Below are 20,497 nucleotides of genomic sequence, written 5' to 3'. Positions count from 1 at the left end.
CAATCCATGTGACATATTTTTGAAAGAGGATATGAAGAATTTTAAAAATACTTTACAATATCTTATATGAAATAAACTTTAAGGAGTCTATGATTTAAAACATGAGTGGCAGGGGTGGTTAAGCCTTCTTCCATTTTTTTTAATGATTGCTAATCTTGTCCTTAGCATCTACAAATGGAAGAAATATTTTTCTTGGATTAGAGCACTTAGATCAAAATAATGTTTTCAATTTCTAAACTAAATACTGCACCAGTTTCGGTGATAGTGAAGATATTGAGGGTGAAGATATTTGAAGATTTTGCATTGTATAATATATTAATGAAACACCTTCTGTTTCAAAAAGGGAAATGTAAATTTTAGTTCATTTTAAGTGAAGTATATCCTATTGATTTTAAAAGGTACATGAGAAAGTATTTTAAAGGAACTACTAGAATATTTCTAGTGAAAGAGGGATAAAGACATCTACCACTTCATTCTATTGATGAGTTTCATTACAGTTCTTAAAGCTATCCATAACAGTTAACTTATTCTGTAATAAAAATTATTAATTTAAAGTTTCTCTAACAGAATGAGTACTAATTAATCTTATTTTGTCTGTTTCAGGGAGCCTACAAGAGTAACCTGCCCATCAAAACCCATGGACCTCAGAACAACAGACATCTATTATATGAGCTCTGGGCACGCTGGGGAATGTGGTACAAGTACCAGCCTCTGGATTTAATCAGGTACTGCAGATGAATACATTAGGGAATGAAAATTGTCCTTTTTTGTTGTCATTTTCTTTGACTTTTACCCCACCTAATCATCTGTATCAATGAGGATGCATTTTGAAAAGGAAATTATAGGAGTTTTCAGTAAAAGTACTTCATGTAGGGCATTGGTTACATGGGGGATGAAAATGCTGAGAAATCAAGCAGGAACTATAAGACAACCAATTATTAGCAACAATAGAAAATTACCAACACCCTTAACTGTGGAGAGAAAATTGAGTGGAAAGTATTACCAGAGCCAAAACCTGGGCTATTTATGTAAGAGCTGTATGTTGCCTAGGACTGCCTACACGGATGTGAAAGAAGGAAGGCAGAGCCATGGAGAAAGAATAGCCACTCTGGACAGTCCTGAGGAAGTCCAAGACAGAGAGAAACATCCTGGTTTATCCCTTGCTTCAACCTCCTAGTCTTTCAGTACCTTCTAGTCCAACTTACAAGGGAACCTGATTAACCACTACTCTGTGCAAAATAAAAACAAAGCAAAGCAAAAAATGGATCTGAAAGTAAAGAGGAATATAACTAGCAAAGTGCTTTTATATATTTGTCTTTTAACAACAAAGATATGTGATATATTATATTCTAAGGAGTATATTCTAGTTAGTTACTGCCTTCAGCTTGAATTACTTCTGAAGTACCACTACATGCATATTTTATACCATTTACTTTGGTGGAGAATAATTTTTATTTCACTTTTTGAAATCATGAAAAATATATTAACATGAACTTAAGTCCCTAGCTAATTATGAATATTTATAGAATGATACAAAAAGAAGCATTCATATTATTAGGTTTTATGTGATGATATCTTGAACTGTTTTGAAATATAAATACAAAGAACAAGGCATAACTCTATAATGTTTCAGCAAAAAACTCAATACTGAAAGAGGCACTTGAAGAAACTTTTAAAAAAGATAATGTATAGAAGTTTGAATAGGGCTCATGGAAGCCAGCAAAAAGTGGTGAAGCTTCTAAGGACTAGCAAAAGCAGGAAGCTGATATCAAACATAGGCATGAAGGAGTGAGTGAAGGAAACAATTGGCAAAAAGTGTCCAAAGCTATAATCCAGAAATTAGGCTGTGACTGTAAGAAGAAATTAGATGCATTCAAACAATAGCCCAACAATGAGAAAGCCATGGCAATAAATATCTCAACAACTCTTTTACCTTGCCTCTGAGCTGTGGTACCTTCAGTTGGCCAACAAGCCTACAAGGAAGGCAGAAAAAGAAAAGATTGCAAGTGATAATGTCTATAGATGCAAACTCCCGGGGACATAGCAGAAAGGAAGGTGGATCAGGAAGCAAAAAGCATAGACATCCAGCGTCAAACTCTCATAATTTCCAACCTCAAATACCTGAGTATATCTAGAATCAAGATGTTTTGATTCTGATTGTATCAGTTGTATCCTAGATTTTAAACAGGTGAAATAATTATTATTTTAAAGATACATCAACACAAGAAGTAGTTTTTCACAAAGTCAAATTCATTAAGAATTAAAATGAAGTTAATACTTTCAAGCAAGCATTTCAGTGTCAATAAATGCTCTTATCAAAACAATATCTCTCAAGTTCATCTATATTATTCCAGCATCAAGGTTTCCTTCTTTATTTAAGAATAAATTATATTCCACTGCACATACAAGGATAATTCAAAGTTCATAGAAATTGAATTAAAAGAAAAGATTATTTTAGCACAAATAGTTTGAAATCCATACATTTTCATGATGTGTATTTCCCATGGCATTTTTGAAGACTGTTTATATGCACCATATTTTCTTTACTCCTCTGGCACAGAGAAATATTGTGTGATTGCATTATGCATAGCATCTAAAGATGTTGATCTCACAGAAGCAGAGAATAGAATGATGATAACCAATAACCGGGGTGGTGGAAGGCAGGCTGGAGAAGTGTTTAAGAGTGAAAGGACACATAATATCAGTTAGAGAGGAGAAATACGTTCAAAAGATCTATTCTAAAACATGGTGATTATAATTAATACTAATGTGTTTTTAAAAACTGCTCAGAATAGACTTTAGGAGTTCTTACAATAAAAAAAAGTGTGGGATGTAATGCATGTTAATGAGCTTGATTTAGTCATTTTGCAATGACTACATATAATTCAAAACATAAAGTTGTTCAAGATAAACAGATAAAATTTTGTTTGTCAATTTTTTTAAATAAAAATACTCTTATCTATAAAAGACATTGCTATTGCTGCTTCAGGTAATTCACAAAATCAGTTTTTATTTTCAATAAATGGGTTTTTGGCTTTTATTATTGATTCTGTGCTGATGTAAAAAGGAGATTTCTTGTATGAGAATCATATGTTTTGCCTTTAAGTGGCTAAGGCAGGAAGCATGTAGTAAAGGACACACTCACAGTGCAGCTTATAAAAGAGCATAGATGGCATAGGAATTTACTTACTAGCAAAATGGAGCCAGTGATGAGGAAATCTATGCAATTTGATGCATAGAATTTTACAATGCCCATTTATATTCAAGCAGTAAGAAGGTTGTCTCAACATATGTGACTCTTTAGTTACACGGAGTCTGAAGACCAATCAAATTTGAGGATGTGACTCTCATATTGTGTCGTTTTATACCTGTAGTGAGCAAATAGCTGTTCAGGAGTTATATATATATATTTTTATTACATATGATATATAATAAATATATAAATAATAAATATATACACATGCAATGTATTTGTATATAGACATATATTTAAATATTTATTTATAGAAATAAAATATATATAATATAATATATAAAATAAGCTTTATATATAAAAATTTATATATAATATACATTATATATAAATTATATATTATTATATATTATATCGTATATGATATATATTTATATATGTTTACATATAATTTTTATATGATATATTATGGATTTATATTTACATATAAATATATAAAATATATAAATTTATAAATTTATTTATAAAATATATAAATATATATATATATATATATACACTTTGGTCATGGATGACGGAGACCTAGAGAAAAGACTTTTATACTCACCCTGCATAAAGCAGTTCTGTAGTAGTGTCAAAAAGGTACTGTCCATTTTTTTGTTTATAAACAATCATTTCTGGACATGTGTTTATGCTTTTTTACCTTTTTTAAAGACAATTATTTATGTGAAAGGCAGAGTTTCAGAGATCAGAGGCAGAGAGAGAGAGGTCTTCCATTTGCTGGTTCACTCCCCAGTTGGCTGCAACTGCCGGAGCTGAGCTGATCCAAAGCCAGGAGCCAGGAGCCAGGAGCCTCTTCCGGGTCTCCCACGCAGGTGCAGGGGCCCAAGCCTCTGGGCCGTCTTCTACTGCTTCCCTAGGCCATAGCAGAGAGCTGGATCAGAAGTGGAGCAGCCGGGACTCAAAGCAGCACCCATATGGGAGGCCTGCACTGCAGGCATTGGCTTTACCCTCTACACCACAGTGCCGGCTCTGTGTTTTTTTTTTTGTTTTTTGTTTTTTGTTTTCCATAAATTCAAATATTTAGTGGTCAAAGCTTATTTTAAGTCCAATCTATTGTTTTCCATGGAAAATACTTGAAACTAGAAAGAACACATTTTTGAAATTATTGGCTGCAAAACCTGCTCAAAATATAGTCAAGTGGCATAAAAAACATTTAATAAGAGACATCAGAGGGATTAAAATTTTCAAATGATATCACTAAATGAAATACTTCTAAGACAATAAATGTCAACAACTACTTATTTTGTTATAGAAGTTACTGCACAGCAGAATCATATCATTAAATGGAATGTCATATGGGACACCATTATATAATTTGGTTGAAGTGCTATGGGGAATTGCAGTAACAGCCACTCTCTATTCTTCCTTGTGCTATTATGGTTTTGATATAACTCCAAGGGCCACTTAGAAACCATAGAATATTGTGAACACCAGTACTCTAGAGGATCAAGTCATTTTCATGGTCTATCTCTGCTTGGAACTAGCTTCCATTTCTACTGAAATATATATGAAATAATATGAATATACCCTAGTCCAATAATATTGCTTCCCTAAATCTCCTACAATGTGTAGTTTAAAATTCACTTGCAATACTGTGTGTCTAATCAGGTCTGTCTGTGAGATATCCATGATGTTAGCATCATGTGCTAACAACTCTGCTACACATACAGGGACAGTTGTTTAATGGTTAAGAGATAGCTTTATTGGAATTCCTATTGATATAATATGCTTCAGTCTCAAAGTAGAACATTATTATTATGTAAAAATGAATAGATGATTATTGATCTATGTTTCTTAGTAGAAACAACTGACATTTTAAAAAGTAGATGAATGATACTTATGCAAGATGACTGTACATGTGGGGCTAGTAGACTACCCACAGACTGGCACAGTGCAAAAGACAAAGTAGACAGCCGGCGCCGCGGCTCACTAGGCTAATCCTCCGCCTATCGGCGCCAGCACACCGGGTTCTAGTCCCGGTTGGGGCGCCCGATTCTGTCCCGGTTGCCCCTCTTCCAGGCCAGCTCTCTGCTGTGGCCAGGGAGTGCAGTGGAGGATGGCCCAGGTGCTTGGGCCCTGAACCCCATGGGAGACCAGGAAAAGCACCTGGCTCCTGGCTCCTGCCATCGGATCAGCGCGATGCGCCGGCCGCAGCGCGCTGGCCGCGGCGGCCATTGGAGGGTGAACCAACGGCAAAGGAAGACCTTTCTCTCTGTCTCTCTCTCTCACTGTCCACTCTGCATGTCAAAAAAAAAAAAAAAAAAAAAAAAAGAGAGAAAAGACAAAGTAGAAAGGCAGTGTTTTCAGGAAGAGAAGTCTTGTTGAGGAAAACCAACAAGAGAATCTTCTTCCCTACAAAAATTACTGCTTAGTGTGATATTCCCAAATAAACCATGTTGCATTCACCTTTAAAGCTATTGCTAGAATATAGCTGAGGCAGTGTAGAAGCAGCAGCAGGAGTGTTTAGCCATGGTTGGAGTGGAAGCCAGCAAAGGCAATATAAAAGAGAGGACAAGGACGATTCACATGAGGAAAAGGGTGAAAGTGTATTTTTTAAAGTATTCCTAAGTGAAGGAAGAACATTAAGCAAGAACATTATTGTGTATTCAGAAAACTGCAGAGTTGTGTTTGATGAGGAAGATATGACGTATTGGTACAGACTATGTCTAGCAGAGGGTGTCTGGCCCAGGTTCAGATAGACACTGAAATGTAACCCGCTCTCAGCAGCTGTCCAAATCTAGCCTGCCCTTAGCATCTGCCCAGAGAGGAGATTTTTTCTAACAGGCACAAAAACGATATTGTTTAGTACATCTCTTTGACATGGGGAATGAAAAAGAATGCTAGTAGGGGGAAAGAGCAGACAAGAATTGAATTACAGAAGGCTTTATAAGTCACATTGAGATGTTTAGTACAAAAATAAATACATTTGTCAGAACTTCTCCTATAATGATAATGTCTAAGAATATACACTGTCACTTTTATTAGATTCATTTTTAAGTAGGCATATTAGATATTCCAGATAGACCTGAAGAGCAATGATGCAGGTAGCTATGTGCAATGGTACAAGTTTTCATGTGACATTCTTCATAGTGTGTACTGTCCGTATTTATAACATCTCTTATGCTGCCTTATCTCACATTAGGGATTTGCTTTCGCATGCAGGCTATACTTTGGTGAAAAGATTGGTCTATACTTTGCTTGGCTTGGATGGTACACTGGAATGCTGTTTCCTGCAGCAGTTGTAGGGTTGTGTGTTTTCTTCTATGGATTGATTACAATGAACGAAAGTCAAGTAAGGTAAGTCATTGAGAGACTTATTAAAGATGATTGGCCTTTTTCTTCTATTCTGTTTTTTAAAGATGATTTATTTGTTTGAAATTCAGAGTGGCAGAGAGAGAGAGAGAGAGAGAGAAATCTTCCATCTGCTGATTCACTTCCCAGGTGGCCACAATGGTCAGGGCTGGGCCAGGCCAAAGCCAGGAACCAGGAGCTGTTTCCAGCATCAGAGGCAGCAGATTTGCCTGATATGCCACAATGTCAGCCCTTTGACCTGTGATCTTAGCATGCAAAAACTTAATGATAATTTTGACTGTAAAAAATTATAAAAATAATTCATTTATTGCTTTTCTTTAATAGAAAGAAAGAACTTATAAAAAGTAGGATTTGGTTGCTATTATACACTAGTTATCTAAGATAAATTTCAATACTGTTTATCTTTTTGTCAAATTTCTCCTTCTGGTATATTCCTTATAATAACTCAAAAGTGATATAGAAATGGGAATTGTCAAAAGTCAGATATCAGAATGGTGACTCTTCTGTTGAAATGAATCAAGATTTGGAGCTAGGAAGAATATATTTTTATTCAATATGGATAAGAGTCACCCCAGCATGAAACAATCCTATTAACAGAATGTTCTGTTTAGTATGTTACCAAGTTCAACTTTGAATAATCAAATTGAAAATATCTCCCTTCTCTTTCAAACATCAGCACTTCATTTGGGCTATTTTTTTAACCATGTTTTTCCTACTGGATACTGATGATGATGGATTCTAAAATTATATCCTTTACAGCACCATGAAATCTATTTATCTAATATACAATATGCAAATGTATATTTACACATATGTATAATATCTTCTTGAACAAACTTCTTCCCATTGGAGCCCTCATTCTTTTATCAGGCACTTTGTTGTATGCTATCGAGTCAGTACCCTCTAGAGCACAATGAAGAGATTGTGACTTAGTGATAATACCCAGAATAGAGAAACAGTCCTTTAAAGTGAATTTAAAAACATGGAAAATGATTCTTTAATAGCTGCCGTTCAAGTTCGTTCCAGGAAAAATATTTTACAAAGTTTAACCTTGTAATACAGATCCTCCTGTTTGCTCCTACAAGGCTGAAAATGAACATAAAAGGATAGACTTACTGTTCCTATTGATTTATGTACCAAAGGGGTGAATTAGGCTTCTTTTGTATTAAATAAGTACTCTTTAACCTTCAGTACAAGGACTGTTTCAAAATGTGTTAGCGAACTCTTTTCTTCAATGCTTTTATATTATATTGCTGCTACTCTGGCATACTATAATTAGTATCCTGTCAGACTTTTTATTCTCAACCAAGATAAGCAGCATCAAGTATCTCGACTTTCAAAATCTGGGAACTAAAATTTTCCATTCAAGTTGTCACACGTTGTAGAGTTTCAAGTGTTATCATGAGAGTTGATAGAAAGAGAATGGGATTTTACTTTATATTGACTGATGTTGATATTATTTTATTCAGCTCTTTTTTGTTTATGTAGGGAATTAAAATGTTTTTTTAAAAACTGTGATGTAGATATGTTATTTATATTTTTACCGACTATGTCCAACTAAATTAAGATTATATTTCTTAGTTGCTCTCTAGTTGTAGAAGTATATCACAATCACATGTTAAATCACTGTTTGTATACATTTATGTATATGCCCACATGTATGCATTGCTATGGCATACCCAAGTGCAGTCAGATCTGTGCCAGCAATGGGGAAATTATGGGATAAATTCCCATATGAAAAAGCAGGCCCATGTGGGTTTGCTTCTTAGGCCCTGGGTTTCAAGACCAGGGCAAAAAGCAGAAACGTTAACTTTATGATCCATTCTCACCACTTTGCATTGGAACTCACCAAGAAACTTACATGGTCCTCAGTACAGATCAGGTTTTCAAAAGCCTTTGCTGCGTAGAACACTTGTCAAGAAAGAAGAGTTTCTTCAGGAACTTGTGTTATAGAGGTTGGATTATTAGTAGTCTTGATATAATCCCAGTCAGAGATGATCCTCATCTAATTTTACCATCTGTTATAGGTGAAGAAAATTATCCTCAAAAAGATAAATGACTTGGTCAGGTGCATATTCCTCATAAAAGCTTAAATTTCAAACCTGCATCTGATTATTTTAAAGCTTTTGTTGTGATATCGCTCACCATGAGATCTACCCTCTTACCAAATTTAAGTGCACAGTACAGCTTATTGATACAGGTATGACGTTGTACAGCAGATCTCTGGAACATATGCATCCTATCCAAGTGAAACTATAATCCACCAGTCCCTAGGAGCCAGAACTGTACTCCCTGTTGTGTACAAATTTGACTATCTTTAGATACCTCATACAAGTAGAATAATGCAGTATTTGCTCTTGCATGCCTAGCTTGTGTATGTAATGTCCTCCAGGTTCATCCATGTTGCTACATTTCCTTATTTTACCCATTCATCAGTCAATAGACATTTGGTTGCTTCCTGACGTCAGTTCTTTAGGGGAGATATATAGATATAGATATAGATATAGATATAGATATAGATATAGATATATAGATATATGGAAATAAGATTACTGAATCATGTGATATTTCTCTTTTTATTATTTAAAAATATAATTACTTATTTGAAAAGCAGAAAGACAGGAAGACAGCTTCTACCTATTGACTCACTCCTCAGATGCTTGCAACAGTCAGGACTGGGCAGGAGCTAAAAACAGGAATCGGAGCATAGTTCTGGGGGGTCAGTGTCATGGCATAATGGTTAAAGCTGCCACCTGAAATGCTGGTATCCCATATGGGTGCCACTTAGAGTCCCAGCTGTTCCACTTCCAATCCAGTTCCCTGTTAATGCACCTGGAAAAGCAGCAGAAGATGGTTCAAGTCCTTGTGTCCCTGCATCCACATTGGAGACCTGAATGAAATTTTTGGCTCCTGGCTTTGGCCTGGCCCAGCCTTGGCAGTTGTGGCCATTTGGGGAGTGATCCAGTGGGTGGAGGATATCTTCTCTCTCTTTGTAACTTGTCTTTCAAATAAATAAAATAAATCTTCAAACCAACAACAACAACAATTCTGATCTTTCACATGGATGGCAGGAACCTATTTACTTGAGTTCTCATTGCTGTCCCCAGAGTCTGCGTTGGCAGGAAGTTGGATTCAGGATCCTGAGCTGGAAATAAAACCCTGATGTAGGACGTGGGTTTTTTAACCACTAGGCTAAATGTTTACTCCATATTTTTTATTTTTTGAAGAACTTCCATACTGTTTTCCATAGTTGTTCATGATTTTAGCTTCCTACCAATAGTATATAAGGGTCCCCATTTCTCCACACACATTCCTAATGCTTATTTGCTGAGTTATTTTTGTAATATGATAGTAATCTTAACAGATATGAAGTTGTGTCTCATTGTGGCTTTGAGTTTCATTTCCCTACTTATTATATCTTATTCCAAAAGTCTGATATTTTCTGGCTGTGTTTTCTGTGTTAGCTATATCAAAAAAAGACGTCAGGACCCTGTAGTGACTGAGTCCACACATCCACCATCAATTGGACAAATTTCTTCCTACTTCCATAATATTTAATTGGTAGCAGATATTTTTTCCTTTGTAATCAGTCTCGGATGCCTGTGTATTACAATAAAGTTAAAACAGAAGAAAACCACAATACGAGAAGCTATTTAGATTGTCAAACTCTGCAGAAGAAACTAGAAGCACTCCTGATGGTCACTTTCTCTCTCTGGTGGTTGAACGAAGTCAGAAGAATTTTGTGACACTCTCAAATCTCTTACTATGTTTTCTAAAAGTTACTATGGGACACTCAAATGTTTTACTATGTTTTCTAAAACGTAGTTTTCTAAAACTATGTTTTCAAAAAGTGTTTAATATTGTTGAATGTTATATATCATGAGAAACTCACAGAAAATTAATTTAATGACTCTGGCAATATAAGAAAGACCCAATCTAGTGGCCAGGATTTTAGACATGGTTCTTTGGTCAGTGTGGACTTTTGACTGACCATTCAGATCCTGGGGCAGATGATGTAGTGTAAACCAACTGCAATACCTTTTTTTTCATAGGATATTCCAAAGTGGGACGAATTGTGTCATTTGTGATATGCAATTAGTTATGATAGCAAGCCAATCTTAATAAAAATTCTCTTAAGGGACTGTGCTAATTCCTTTTGAAAAATAAATATTTATTTAAAAGTAAGAGTTACACTTAAGAATAATTGTGTATTGATTACAGTATTCAACCAAAAGTATTAAGTAGAACAAACTGAAAAGTGATCGCTATTAAATATAAGAGTGGGAATAAGAGGGAAGAGATGTGCAATTCGGGACATGCTCAAGCGGACTTACCTCAAATGGTAGAGTTAAAAACACACCAGGGGATTCCAATTCAATCCCATCAAGGTGGCATGTACCAATGCCATCTCACTAGTCCCAGTGATCAATTTCTCTTCACAATTGATCATAATGATAGGACTAAGAACCAAAGGGATCACCTAAACAAGAGTGTCTGCAAATACTAGCTGATAGAATCAAAAAGGGAGAGAATGATCCAACATGGGAAGTGAGATACACAGCAGACCCATAGAATGGCAGATGTCCTAAACAGCACTCTGGCCTCAGAATCAGCCCTTAAGGCATGCGGATCTGGCTGAAATGCCCATGAGAGTATTTCAGGCATGGAAAGCCAAGACACTCTGGGGAAAAAAAAAAAAAAAACACCTAAATGAAAGATCTCCACGAGTGAGATCCCAGTGGAAAGAATGGGTCATCAAAGAAGGAGGTACCTTTTTCTGAAGGGAGGAGAGAACTTCCACTTTGACCATGGCCTTGTCTAAATATGATCAGAGTCGGTGAACTCAGGGGGCTTCCATAGCCTTGGAAGCTCATAACAAGAGCCTAGGGTGATTACTGATGCCATAAACAAGAGTGTCAATTTGTTAAGTCAACAACAGGAGTCACTGTGCACTTACTCCTCATGTAGCATCTTTGTCCTTAGTGTGCTATATACATTGAGATTAAATGCTATAACTAGTACTCAAACAGTATTTTTCACTTTATGTTTCTGTGTGGGAGCAAACTGTTGAAATCGTTACTTAATGTATGCTAAACTGATCTTCTGTATATAAAGAGAATAGAAAATGAATCTTGATGTGAATGGAAGGGGAGAGGGAGTGGGAAAGGGGAGGGTTGCGGGTGGGAGGGACGTTATGGGGGGGGGAGCCATTGTAACCCATAAGCTGTACTTTGGAAATTTATATTCATTAAATAAAAGTTAAAAAAATTCAAAACAAACAAACAAAAAAGTAAGAGTTACAGAGAGAGAAAGGAAGAGACAGAGACATCTTCCATCCAATGGTTCACTCCCCAGATAGCCACATCAGCCAGGGCTAGATCAGGCTTAAGGCAGGAGCCAGGAGCTTCCTCCTGGGCCATCTTCACTGCAATCCCAGGCCATTAGCCAGGAAGATAGATCAGAATTGAAGCACCCAGAGGTGAATCCAAAGTGGAGTGCCCATATGGTATTCCAGTGTTGTAGGTGGTGGCTTTATTTGTCATGCCACAATGCTGGCCACAGACTATGTTAATTCTTTTTGCTAAATAATAATAGCATTTCTACCAGCAAATATAATTGTTTTCTTTTGGATTTTTAAAATGTGTATTGTTCATGCTTCCTCCTACTGATTACTGCATCTGATCTCCAGCAGAATGATATTGTGATTAATACACAGTTATTCTTAAGTGTTGAAAATTAGCTGAAATGTGATCCCTGTTAAACATAAGAGTAGGAATAAGAGAGGGAAGAGATGTACAATTTGGGACATACTCAAGCTGACTTGCCCCAAATGGTAGAGTTAGAAACATACCAGGGGACTCCAATTTAATCCCATCAAGGTGGCATGTACCAATGCCATCTCACCAGTCCAAGTGATCAATTTCTGTTCACAATTGATCACACTGATAGGTCTAAGAGTCAAAGGGATCACACAAACAAGACTAGTGTCTAATACTAACTGATAGAATAAATAAAGGGGAGAGTGATCCAACATGGGAAGCGAGATACTCAGCAGACTCATAGAATGGTGGATGTCCTAAACAGCACTCTGGCCTCAGAATCAGCCCTAAAGGCATTCGGATCTGGCTGAAAAGCCCAGGAGAGTATTTCAGGCATGGAAAGCCAAGACACTCTGGCAAAAAAAAAAAAAAAAAAAAACAACAACAAAAAACAAAACCCTAAATGAAAGATCTCTGTGAGTGAGATCCCAGTGGAAAGAACAGGTCTCCAAAGAAGGAGGTACCTTTCTCTGAAGGGAGGAGAGAACCTCCACTTTGAATATGACCTTGTCTAAACAAGATAAGAGTCGGTGAACTCAAAAGGCTTCCATAGCCTTGGAAACTCATGACTGGTGCATAGGGAGATTACTGATGCCATAAACAGGAGTGTCAATTTGTAAAGTCAACAACAGGAGTCACTGTGCACTTACTCCTCATGTAGGATTTCTGTCCTTAATGTGCTGTACATTGAGACTTAATGCTATAACGAGTACTCAAACAGTATATTTCGCTTTGTGTTTCTATGGGGGTGCAAACTGTTGAAATCTTTACTTAATGTATACTAAACTGATCTTCTGTAAAAAAAAAATAAAAAATAAATTATCAATTCCCAACTTGACTCTCACTGGGATTAAACATGACAATAGGTCTGATCTGATTTCATCATCATTTAAAAAATCATCTATTATTTTTCACTTTATGTTTGTGTGGGAGCAAACTGTTGAAATCGTTACTTAATGTATGCTAAACTGATCTTCTGTATATAAAGAGAATCGAAAATGAATCCTCATGTGAATGGAAGGGGAGAGGGAGTGGGAAAGGGGAGGGATGTGGGTGGGAGAGACGATATGTGTGGGAAGCCATTGTAATCCATAAGCCGTACTTTGGAAATTTATATACATTAAATAAAAGTTAAAAAAAAGAAAAAAATAAAAAAAATAAAAAAAGAAGATGGGAGGAAGTATAATATATATATATATATATATATGACCTGTTCTTTCATCATCACCATTAATAAATTAACTTTAATAGAAAAATTCTTTTTTAATATGAAATGTACCCCTGCTTTATATATGTTACATTTGATGGAGAACTGAATCTACAGTCATTAGGTGACTATAGTTCTCTGCAACTTAAATATACTTCACGAACAAAAAGAAGAAAAATTCTCTAACCCTTAATCAAAGATATGTCAGAGAAGCTAAAATGTTGATTACCATGATTCAGTACATATTGCGTACATGTATTGGAATGGCATACCTGCCAAACACAGGTGGGAGATAAGGATGAGTTTCTGGTTACTGATTTCAGCCTAATCCAGACTTGGCTGTTCTCTCTCTCCTCTCTGTAGCCTTGCCTTTCAAATAAGCTTAAAAATTTTAAAAATTAAAAATAGAGAAAAGAGAAGAAAAAACATAAGTGTAGGTCCCTTAAGTATCTTTTACTGGGCCTATGGCCTTGAACAAAACAGTAAAATTAACATTGGTTTTTCTATCTTGAGTGGAGATAACTACCATTATTACCATGACCTGAGCTTGAAGTCAACACTAACCAGCAGACATGGACCCACTGTTGCCTCACTGCAAAGCGTTCTACTAGTGTGGCATCATTATTTACTATTGATTCTTTCTTTCTTTCTTTTTTCTTTTTTTTTTTTTTTTTTGACAGGCAGAGTGGATAGTGAGAAAGAGAGACAGAGAGAAAGATCTTCCTTTTACTGTTGGTTCACCCTCCAATGGCTGCCATGGCTGGCGCGCTGCGGCCTGCTTACTGCACTGATCTGAAGGCAGGATCCAGGTGCTTCTCCTGGTCTCTCATGGGGTGCAGGGCCCAAGCACTTGGGCCATCCTCCACTGCACTCCCGGGCCACAGCAGAGAGCTGGCCTGGAAGAGGGGCAACCGGGACAGAATCTGGCCCCCCCCACCGGGACTAGAACCCGGTGTGCTGGCGCCGCAAGGCGGAGGATTAGCCTAGTGAGCCACGGCACCGGCCTACTATTGATTCGCATTTTGATTTAATAGTATATACATTCCACACTTGAAATACATGTGCATTCATGCGTTCTTTTCTTCTTCATCTGGGTGTATACATTTTCTAAAGCAGCAAAGCTTGCTGTAAATCTTGCCTGTTACACTTGTATCACAGTTGCATTTCTAGGCATATTTTCAACATCCTTTAAATTCCTTTCAACATTTCCAGAGCAGATTTATTTAAAGACAATTTACTCAGGAGTTACAACATTTGAACAGGCCATATATGATAGATAAAGGTACAAAATATCCTAAAAATAGATTGCTGTGAATCCTGGGTCTGTACGGCTTTTTAGAAATGTATCAATGCCCTTCTCCTGTCACAAAGCCATGTATAATGTATACTAAGATTTCCAAAAGGCATGGGGACATACAACTGAAGGGACAAATGCCATAAAGCTGCATCCGAATGAAGATGTTTATGGAAATAGAAACTATGTTATGTCATTGAGACTGTGTTAAACCACTGCAAAAACAAACAAACAAAAAAAAAAAACACAAAAAAACAAAACACAAACCAAAAAAAAAAAAAAAAAACCCTCCTTCAATATCCAATGAACATTCTGCATCAACATTAGGCACTGCAACAGAGGTTTTAGATATTGTGGCCCCTATACTTGAAGTCAGAATACTTGGTTTAATTTCAGCTCAGCCTCTTCCAAACCTGTGGGATTAATTAAAACTCCTTTGGTATACCTCACAAGATTATCCTAATTGCCCTGAAGTCATGTGTAAAAGTAACAAAAGCTTCACAAGTCTCACCCAAGTGTAAAATATGACCTCTTATCATTTAAATAACATAACAGAGATTTCAGAATCAAGAAGCAAACAAAAACCTTCTTACTGTCTCCCAAGTATGCTAGAATATTTAGGATAGAGTTGCAGTTTAAATTCTTCCTGAGGTGGACATCTGATGCAATTGTTAGGCCTCTTCTTGGGCCACCTGCCTCCTCTATTTGAGTTCCCGGATATGAGTTCCAGATCCACGCTCCATTCTAGTTCCTTGATAATGCACACCTCTGAAGGCAGCAGGTGACTGTTCAAGTCGTTGAGTACTTGTCATCCATGTGGGCTATTTGAATTGTTTTCCTGGCTCCTGGCTTCAGCCTGGTTAACCCTTGCTATTGCGAGCATGTGAGGAGTGAAACAGCAGTTAGGAGACCTCTCTACCCACCTCTCTCCAGGTATTTTTCTGTCAAATACATAATTTAAATAAATAAACATTGTTAAAATTATCTTTACTTACACGACATGCCCTGCTTTTTCCGTTTCTTTCCCTCTGAACGTTGCTGCTTCCAACAGGATTTTGTGCAGAGGCTGAGTAACTTCCTCAACACAGCGGTTCATGCTTTCTTTTTTCTTTCTTTTTGATTCTTAAAGCCAAGAAATTTGTAAAGCCTCTGAGGTCTTCATGTGCCCACTCTGTGACAAGAATTGCTCCCTTCAGAGACTCAATGACAGCTGCATCTACGCCAAGGTGAGTACAAGCTTCTGAGCCCCACTTTTTCTACGAGTCAGGCAGCAGGAAGTCCTCCAGCAAACAGCTTTTTACCAAAACTGAACTGCTCCCCAGAGTTTCAGCAAACATTAGTGTCATGGACAACTGAATAAAATATCAGTCACTTGCAATTGCACAGTATACTTTTATTTTACACCTGAGCTTCCTTTATTTTATAACTACCAGAGACATAAAGTATTGCAACCATAGCTACAACTGTTTACCTGAAATTATATGGAAATCCTTTTAAGGAAAACAGTTATTTCCACAGCTGATGATTAAATTTACATTTTTTTCATGAAGACTTATGATGTTAAAATACTACTAGTTGTACAGAGAAAATTGAATAGCATACCCCAAATTTCCCAAGTTGCTGCTTCCTAAGAACTCATGAAGACCGGGCCACCCTGCAGAGCAATTAGAGCAGAATTTTTGGGCTTGGAACCTAGATTTGGTATATTTTAAATTTTCCCAATTGATTCCAGGCTCATACATGTTTAAGAGATGCTAATTTTATTATTTTTATTTGTAAAGCAGTTTTTGTCAATATAATTAACATATAATAAGGTGCACACAATTGAGGTTTATAATTACCACATTTTCATATTTGTGTGCACCTGTAATGTTATCCTCACAATCAACATGATGAACACATCTATCACTCTCAAAAGTTTCCTCACATCTACTTGTAATCCTCGCTTCCTGCCACTCCCAGTTTATCCTTGTTCTTAGCAGAAAAATGCTCTGTGACTGTAGATAAGTTTATATTTCCTATGCTATTATGTAATTGGAACCATAACTTTTAAAAAACTGTCAAACAGAACTTTTTTCAAAGTGTTTATTGCATTTTACATGCCCACCATTGGTGTATGAGAGTTTTGGTTTTCCATATATTCACTAAATCGCAGTATAGCCTATCTCAAAATTGTGACTGTTCTAGTAGATACCTAAAGATGTCTCACTGTGGTTTAGTTACATGAAAATAATGTGATCCTTTGGTCTTGCTTTAGAGATATTTGAGGCGAGATTGGTACAGTGCTCCATCTAGAGCTAATTATTCTTTACAAAATAAGCAAGATCATTCTGAGTACTCTACCTAATGCAGTGTGAATAATGAAGGAGAAGTGGGGGTCTCTGCATAATTAATTTTGACAGGTCTGGGTATAAAATCAAAAGCTACACAGTATTTTTCTGTAAGACCAGACTTAATAAAGTTAGCTTCAATATTATTTATCATGAATAAATAGCATGCAACAACAGTTTTGTTTATGCTTTAGTTTCAAAAAATCTGTGTAGTTTTGAATTCTTTCAAATGTTCCACAAAATGAGACTCAGAAATGTGTGTATTTTTTGTTTAGGGATGGTATTTTCTCATTATTCTTTGCAAAATCAATTTTATTGGAATTATTGGACATATGAAACATGTCCCTGTTCTACTCCATTCATTTCAAAGACAGCTAATGGTCAACGACACCAAAAATTTCAAATATATTTTAGTTCTAGCTTTTATTGGTCAAATCTAATAAAATACATTGGCATTATTTGAACATTAAAGAGAAGGAACACCTAAATATGGTAGGGTAATGAACTGAGGACACTGTCCAAAGACACACTAAAGGTAGGGTGTATTTTCTTTTCTGTCATCCGTAGATAAGCTCCACTTTTCTCAATGGAGGAGTATAACAGGACAGATATGACTTAGAAGTAGTCATACATGCACTTAATAACTTACAAGGAAAGACAAAAATAAGCTTACAGAGAATAATTTTGCCTTACAGGAATACAAGAAATAAAACTTACCAGGATTAATACTTCTTATGCTGTTCCTCTGGCTAAGATAAAATGTAACCACTTGTTTTATTCTTTAAAGATCAGAGTTACTCTTCTTTCCTTGGCTGGAAATAAATGTTCCCCTTTTTATATCAGTTTATAAACTTAAATGTATATGTTACTTGATAATAGTAATAAGATGATAGATTTTAACCAAACAAGTCAATCAGTTAAGAATCATCTATCCACACTACTTAGTAACTTGTTGTTTCAATTTCTTAAGGAAATCATCACTACTTGTGATAAATAGTAAGACATATTTTATCAAAAAGTATGTGTATATATGTTCCTTTTTTAATGTCAGGAAAATTGGTCCCACAGTATGGTAAAAATTTTTAAGTATAGAACATTTTCTATGGTAACTTTCCATTTTTATTATTTAAAAATTTTTAAATGAAAAAAATTGCAATTTTTAAAGTAATTTAGTGATCTTTGAACATTTACTTAAAAGCATTAACACTGTTATATTAAAACCCAGGATGCTTGGATGCTTGGATTCTTCATTTAAGATGAAATAATTAGATAGATGGTCCTAATTTTTTTCCAAATAATTCTAAAGATGACTTATTCCTTAAAGTTGGTCTTATTCATAATAATTATTCTAGGATTGTATTCACATGTTAACAAAATTTACCGAAATCTAATATGAGACTTACAAGACACTAATATTGAGGCCATAAGAGAATCAGGAGAGAGGATATATCTTTAAGGACATTCATGGGCGGATCTGTACACGACTAGCCATCATCATCACAGAGAGCATCCGTTAAAAAACAGATTCCTGGCTCCCATATCCTGGAAATCAGAATCAGCTGGTTAGGGGTGAAGCCTAGAAATCCCCATGCCAAGGAGCTCTTCGGCTGATTCTGATTCCTAGGACCACGATATTTAAAGACATGTTGGGGAATGAACCAGAGAACAAAAAGAATTACAAAAATTTTGTCCTGCCCAAGAGTTAAGGCCTGAGGAAAAACAGGGAGAGAGGTGAACTCTAGCCTACATTCCGACCCTGAGTAGTGTTAGGCTGGCCTCCGGGAATGAATCTGCCCCAAAGATGTCCTGTTGTTTTTAGTGTTAACAAACTTTACTGGAATATGGTGGTGGTTTCTAGAGCCTAACGTATTCTAAACCTGTCAAATAATTTCAGAGAAAAATCCAGCAGCTACAGTAGAGGTGAAAGACATTAAACTCTGACCTAATAACAAATGTGTCTCCTTAAAAGATACCCACATGTATTGATTAATAACCACAGTTCACTAAGAGAACTCAGATATCAAAACAATGAGAATTTTTGTTTAAACAACTTTGTTTGAGGCTCGTTTTTCTTACCACTCCATATATTACTTGTATTTACATCAACATTGCTAAATAAAATACTTGTTTATAGGTTCCCCATTCATACAAGTTGTTTTGTAATAAAATAAGTCATGGTTAATATATTAATTTTTAGGTAGAAAAAATTTGTTTCCCTTTAGAAAAATATGATGTGCTATTTGGGATACTTTATTCATCTGCAGTTTTCTCCAATATAGCAAGTGTTCTTAATGGACAGAAGGCCAGTTCCCACTTTGTTCTGTCAGTCACCCAAGAGCTAACCTTGAGTCATCTCTAGTATTCTTAACTCTTCTTTTTCTCTCATTACCTTTCAGCAGTTCTTACATAAGCACCATAAATGAAGCCCTTAGCACCTCAAGTTATAATCCATGGTTTCTAATTGTTCATCTTGTTTCCATGATCTCTCATACCATAAACATTTCAAATGTTAATAGCTTGATAGATCTAACACAGTGATTTTAAATGGTTACACCCCTTCTTAGGATAAATTCTAAAATATTCCACCTACAGCTGTATTTCCTATAATACATATGTGACCTCACATTATATAAATGTGATATGTATGAGAAGACTTCAAAAATTTCATGGGAAAACAATTAAAATATGACTTATTTTGGTGAAAACTATTTTGAAATACATGTATTCTTTTTTCATAAGACCCTTCCATAACCTTTTGGAAGACCCCTGATATGCATGGATTTCAGAAAAAAATTTTCATCAAAATGAATGGATCTTTTAATTTCCTTTTCCATGAACTTTTTGAAGTTCCCTGACATACTTACTGTATCAGATTGATGAACCTCTAAAAAGTTAATATTTAAATATATTCATTTTTTAAAATGCCTGAAAGAGTTGATGGTGAACCAAACAAGAGAAAAAAAATACTGGAAATCCTTTTAATGGAGAATCATGGATAAAACGATGAATCATTTCTAAGCAACATAACTTTGGCCATGTATGCCATTCTGTGTGCCACTTTTCCCAAGGCATGGCTGCATCTAGAACAAGGCAGACATTATTTCCACATGCCCAGTAAGTCTCCATGCAGAAAGTCTGTCCTAGCATTCTTTTTTTTAAAGATTTTATTTATTTGAAAGACGGAGTTATAGAGAGAGGAAGAGAACCATCCACTGGTTCACTCCCCAAATGGCCGCAATGGCCAGAGTTGCGCTGATCCAAAGCTGGGAGCCAGGAGCC

General features: G+C 35.9%; 1 protein-coding gene across 4 annotated transcripts in view; it reads left to right on the top strand.

Annotated features, from left to right (window-relative positions):
* Window positions 1-20,497, top strand: part of ANO3 (anoctamin 3) — a 419,821-nt gene that overhangs the window by 306,285 nt on the left and 93,039 nt on the right. For all 4 annotated transcript variants that reach the window (XM_051825159.3, XM_070072327.2, XM_089310426.1 and 1 more), the window contains 3 exons: window positions 604-725; window positions 6,419-6,553; window positions 16,018-16,114. In XM_051825159.3, the coding sequence (XP_051681119.3) occupies window positions 604-725; window positions 6,419-6,553; window positions 16,018-16,114 (354 nt within the window). The remainder of the gene's footprint in view (window positions 1-603; window positions 726-6,418; window positions 6,554-16,017; window positions 16,115-20,497) is intronic.

Source organism: Oryctolagus cuniculus, chromosome 1 (assembly GCF_051225735.1).
Source record: "Oryctolagus cuniculus isolate XC-2025 breed Fujian yellow rabbit chromosome 1, ASM5122573v1, whole genome shotgun sequence".
Classification (NCBI taxonomy): Eukaryota; Metazoa; Chordata; class Mammalia; order Lagomorpha; family Leporidae; genus Oryctolagus; species Oryctolagus cuniculus.
Note: the sequence above shows the minus strand (reverse complement) of the source record. Positions and strands in the feature narration are given on the sequence as shown.